Genomic DNA, 6,011 nt, shown 5'->3' on the forward strand with positions numbered 1-6,011 from the left:
GGCTTTAAGTTTAGTCCAGGATTCAAGGCTTCAAGGACTATGATAAGTGGTGGCCAAGGACCAGGCTTTAAGTTTAGTCCAGGATTTAAGGCTTCAAATACAATGCCAGAAATTGTGAAATATTTTTACCTATAGCGAAGATATGCCTGTATTATTTGCTTATACTCTCCATATATTCTAAATCATTCCTAAAATAATTTGAAAATATATCATTGATATTGTAACTCTGGTTAGATATACAATAACTAATTAGTTTTCCACAATTATTCTGTTATAATTGGCTGTTTTTTATTTTATTTGTTTATCTTATAATTTGCTATTATATTATGATATTAGGGATATAGTTATACCATTTTAGATTGATTTTTTAGGTGAAAACAGTGGTTCAAATGGACTTGCTACTACTGAAGAAAAGCGTCGTAGAAGAGCCCCTGTTTTATGGTCTGCAGATGACAAAGCTGCATTCTTTGAAGCACTTAATGAGCATGGTAAAGTTTCTTAATTCTCATATTATGGAAGTTCAGTAAAAGATTTGTGAAACTGTTTGAAAATATGGTTTGTCTTTTATGTTCTAAAATGCTTTTATTTTATAGTTTTGGTTTCTTTAGTAAAATGTATGAATGATATTGTACTAAAAATATGTGATATATAAGAAATAGTATGGATATCTTGGGTATCCAGCAGTACTCAGACATGGTGATTTTATGTATTATATATTTTTTCTTGAAGAAATTTGTCGGGAGTGCGGTCAGCAAAGAACAACATAAATAAACAAAACCATATTTATTTATTTTATGCCGACGTTTCGACCTGAGTTTCAGGTCTTCATCAGGGGTAGTGTCGCAGAGGAGGGAAATATTAGAACTGAGGTGATGATAATGAATAAAATATTATATATTTTATTCATTTTGACAACCATATTCAGGATTTATGATGTTTAAAGGTAACTTGGAAAGTTTTGCAATATGAGTGATGAGATCACATGAGGAGAGGATAATTTTGTGCCTGGTTGCATAGACCTGTCCCAGTCTGCGCAGTAGCTAGGCTCGGGTCATTTACCTTCTCATTGTGATAGTGAAAGATGTTGGAGATGTTACTCCTGATGAAAAGTTGTATACAGAGCGATTTTATTCTATGTATGTGTGTTAAGTGGGGATCATTATCAAGAGGAAATGCTGCTTGTGCTTGTTGAGGATTTTCCAGATTGTACAATGATATTCGGGTGGCGCCAGAAGATCAAAAGAGGGAATTGTATGCTTGAGAATTCTCCAAGATCAGGTTGTTGAGCTTTATTGTTCAATAAAGAAAACAGTAATGCTCTTCAGATATTGCTTGAGGCAGACAGGGGAGGACCCTACCACCAGATAGAGGAGTCCTTGAGCATTAATTCAGTTCGTAACATCTGTACGATCATCTTCAAGATAAAAAGCCTTGTTCACATTGGATGTTCCATAGCTTGACTAAAGCTCAGATGGTGAATCGTATCTCACGGTCCAGTGAAACACTGAAGAAGTTCAAAAATAGAAAAGCCTCTAATAGAAACAGTTTAGTGACTGGTGATGAAATTTGGCTTTACTACTATTATTTTTGACTCAAGAGCACTGTCCCAGACCCACTGGTAGTTATTAGGTAATCCAGGTATGCTATGAAGAGATTAGTTATAGTATTTTTTAGTGTGAAGGGCGTTGTGGAGTGAGTGGTGCTAAAAATGTCGAAGACTGTCACAGGATTGATACTATTCACAAGTGGCACACTGAGAATTGTCTCCCTAAAGTGGTGTAAGCTTTCCAGAAACTTTGGCTGAACTCTGGAATGGTTTCATGGGTCCTTCAAAATGATAATGCTCCAGCATATTGTAACAAATTTGTACAGAACATTTAGCCAGCACTGCCATAAAACTGTTAGAGCACCCTCCCTACAGCCCAGTCTAGCCTTGTGACATTTCACTTTTCCCTCAGATGAAAAACAGGCTGAAAGAAAGGTATTTCAGAAATGATAAAGACTTTTTGAGGTCTTGTGATATAGAGTGTGCCCTAATCATAGAGAAAATGTGGTGCTGTTACTTTGAAGATTTGTTTTGGAGGATTTCAACAATTTATAATAATTGTTGAAAATAAAGTGGTATTGCAAACCTTTCTTAGTACTGTTGGTATGATCAACGATCATATTCAAAATTAAAAAAAAAATTTTGAGGTTTTAAAAGAAAACTTTTCTTCACCAAGCATATAAAGTTAAATGAAATCTTGTGATTTTCTGTTTAAAATGAGGGGTTTCAAGTTGAACTAGGATATAAATAAATCCTAGGAAATTCCAGGACTGAAAAAGACTGCATACCGAAAAAGTATAGTATTCCCAAAAATTGAATAACTAATTAAATTTAGTTTTAATTATTACAATTACTCTGTTTAAAAGTAATGCTTGAATGAAGATTCTAATTTTTTCCATGCTGATTTCAATCATCTAACATACTGCTTTTACTATTAAAGCTTTCATAATCATTTGTGATAATGTGTTTATATAATCAGGGTTTTTATAATCATTTGTGATAATATACATTACATTTGTATAACAGGGATATATTCATGAGCTTATGTTTTATCTCTTAGAGGTATTATGGCATCTTCATCAATTTTCCCTCATAAGCAATAATCAATATTGTTGCAATAATCAACTTAAAAACCTCAAAAAGTTAGATAATTAAATAAAAATATTTTAGTAGTAATGGTGTCCGTATGTTTTAAAGCTACTTTAGGTTTTTTAGAAATATTTTTTTTTATGATGAGTGGGGTAGTGTAATTTATTTAAGGAGGATAATGGTGTTTGTTTAATTTTGTTAAGATATATAGTTTTGTTTCATTTTTTGACTGTTATTTTTCGCTGTTGCATATAGGTAAAAATTTTGATGCAATTGAGAAATATATGCTCAGTCGCGCCAAGAAACGTGGTGATGGTGCAACAAAAAATAGAGAAAAGGCAAGGTACTTCTATTACAGAGCTTGGCATAAGTTGAGCAGATATGTCCAATTTCCTCCTAGTAAGCTTTTTTAATTATTAATGTATCAATTTTTTGTTTGATTTTTAATTAAAGAAAAAAGTTTTTTTATACAATTACTTTCTCCATTTAACAACCCTTAATTATACCTTTAAATCAACACTTCTATTCTTACTTTCTGTTTTAGATATCAAAAAAGTAACTCAAGAACTATATGCCCTAATTAATTTTGGGGAGTTGCGCAAGAAATTGGGCCATATAACTGAAAAGAATTCACAAAAGTTGAACGAGTTAATTTACAGTGGCAGAACACAAGTTAGAGTCAGAGGGAAAACTTGGAGGATCAAAACACCTTTATGCAGGGCTCTTCGTAGGCTTAATAATTTGGAAGGTAATTAAGTAGATTTATTAACATAACCAATCCAAATTATGGTTTGTATTCGAACTGAAATTTAAATCGCTTCGGCATCATACAGTTGGCCTCTTGATCTGTTGTCAGACAATTCTTTGTAGATAAAAATTATATTTATGTAAAACAAATATTATTTAATCAAACAGAAAACTAAATAATATTATGAAAGTAGGCAATGGATGCAATCTATCAGTTGAAATACTGTAGAATTTCATTCAGATAATTATTGTTGTAACTGAAATTTATAGATTTAATAATTAATTAACAAAGCTTTTATTTTTTCCATTCTTTCAAAGGTCAGTTTAGACCCTATAAAAATATATAATTAGACAATCTGATTAGTTTAAATTTCAAATTCAGTATGCCAATGTTATCAGTATCTATTTAAAACTTATTTATATATGTGTGATAGCCTTTTTTCTGTGAACCAATTTATTAAGTATGATTCCTGTGAATAATTTTGAAATTTTCTTTATGAGAGAAATAGGACACACATACTAACACAGGAGTGTTATTTTCAATATTTTTTACACCTCTTTTCTTGTGAATTGGAAGAATAATCACACTCTTAAAATTAAAAGGTATTTTCCCTTTTTCTAAAATTCATTAAAAATTTCTTTCATAAATTATTTGAGGTGTTTTTTTAAAAATATTTTTTAACTTAAGCAATGAAGTCCATTTTGTGAAAAAAAAAAAAAAATGCATATTTTGGTTAAAAAAGCATTCTATTTTTTCTCTAAGAAAATGCGGCAAAATGAAAAATATCAGAAGTGCTGCCATCTTTTTTCTTAGCAACACACTAATGTGTTACTATATCCTTTAGCGTAAACTGGTCAGGTTGATGCTTGTCGTCACTCTTTATATCCTTGTCTTTTCACCTTTATTATGATTACTTATAACGTATGATTACTCTACTTTACAAAATCTGGATTAATCTTGGATTGGTCAAGGTAGTAATTGGATTAGTCAAATTAGTAAATCACTCAAATCATTGTATTGTATTTGCATAATTTCTGTCTGGGTCTGTGAATTATTGACAAAACAAGATTAGGTATTTAATTACTATGTTTTAGTTATTTAATATTTTTTATTTTAGATGATTGTGAAGAAGTGAGACTTCCTACGAGGGTAGAAGTCCTCCTTACTCCCAGAACAAATAGAGATTCTGTGAGAGCGAGAACGACGGGGCACAATCCGAGAGTTAGAGCCGTTCTTGGTTTAGATACCAGTCTATCTTCATTAGTAACTTTTCTAGGGAAGAGATGGTCTACTCCAGCACAGGTTTATTTATTTCACTCATTAATTTTTATTTAATTAACTTTTATTTATATATGTTTGATATGCCAGAGACTCTGGTAGGATCTTTTGTAGTGTTAGAGAGAAAAACACTTCATTAGAAAAAATGTTGTGCTGCCCAACTATAAGGGGTTGGCTTATACACAGCATACTTATAACTAGTGAATCACAATTATTTATAATCCTAATAATGAAAATAGTCACGGTTGAAACCAGATACAGAACAATTAAAGTGACTCAGAGATTGAGGTACCTGTGAGAAATCATATGCAGCAATGGATCGGAGAGAGTAGGGTTTAAGAAAAGGGTCGCCAAAATAGAAAAATTAAACTTTGCCACTACTAATTTTTATAACAAAAAGAGCTTATCTATTAAAGTTAAGATACGACACAGTAACCAAGCCAGTGATACTCTACAGAACGGAAACCTCGTGTCTTCCCAGCCTAGAGTGGCTTTTGAAAATAGAAAGAAGAATTCTTAGAAGGATCTACAGACCTAAGAGAACACCTGAAGGTTACAGTTTGAGGTCGAATCAAGAAATCTATAAGGAAACAACAGACTTAGAGACTGGCATCAGGGTGGGAAGGCTGAGGTTCTATGGACACATGATTAGGATGAAACCTAAAAGACTAGATCATAGAATTTTTCAATGAATCCACTGTCAAAAAAATTCAACAGGATATTTCAAGCAAGTTAGGGATGATATGGAAGAAGTGAGGCTGACGGACCGGGATTGTTTAGACAAAGATGAGTAAAGAAGCACGTTCAAGGGAGTGAAGGTTCTTGTGGGAAAGAAGCCCTTCAGAAAGGGTCTTGCATGGTTTGAGGAGAGAAAACGTAGACATGCAGAGCTCATGAGGAACATATGGGAGGAGAGGAAGTAGATGAAGGAGAAGCATTAGAATTATGATATGCACGTAGTCTTCAAGGCCTTTTCGAAAAAAAAACAAATAGTCATCATATATTTTTTAAAATGTCGCATTATAAAAATTTCTACATTGTTTACAAGAATTATTCCTGATTTATTTTTTTTTTCCTTTTTATTATTTATTATTTCTTCCCTTACACATTTTTTCCAGCTTCTTATCATTCTTTAAGTATGTTTAATTTTTCTAATGTTTCAATTTTACAAACTTTTCTCTCTTTTACTTTCCATCACTCATACAATTAAACTTAAGTTAAAGTATAAAAGAATGTATATAGTCATATTAATATAGTAAAAAAAATTATAAATATACATAATACCCAATACGGACATCCCCATTTACAATATATTGATATAAAAAAACATGCATATAAAAATTAAAATAG

The 6,011-nt window shown here is 31.7% G+C and overlaps 1 protein-coding gene across 3 annotated transcripts in view; it reads left to right on the forward strand.

Moving 5' to 3' along the window:
• crm (cramped chromatin regulator) overlaps positions 1-6,011 on the forward strand; it is a 30,219-nt gene that overhangs the window by 1,847 nt on the left and 22,361 nt on the right. For all 3 annotated transcript variants that reach the window (XM_014419071.3, XM_067051405.1, XM_014419072.3), the window contains exons 2-5: positions 372-488; positions 2,891-3,034; positions 3,180-3,383; positions 4,501-4,685. In XM_014419071.3, the coding sequence (XP_014274557.1) occupies positions 372-488; positions 2,891-3,034; positions 3,180-3,383; positions 4,501-4,685 (650 nt within the window). The remainder of the gene's footprint in view (positions 1-371; positions 489-2,890; positions 3,035-3,179; positions 3,384-4,500; positions 4,686-6,011) is intronic.

This window comes from Halyomorpha halys, unplaced genomic scaffold, assembly GCF_000696795.3.
Source record: "Halyomorpha halys isolate HHAL.00 unplaced genomic scaffold, Hhal_1.1 Scaffold217.1, whole genome shotgun sequence".
Taxonomy (NCBI): Eukaryota; Metazoa; Arthropoda; class Insecta; order Hemiptera; family Pentatomidae; genus Halyomorpha; species Halyomorpha halys.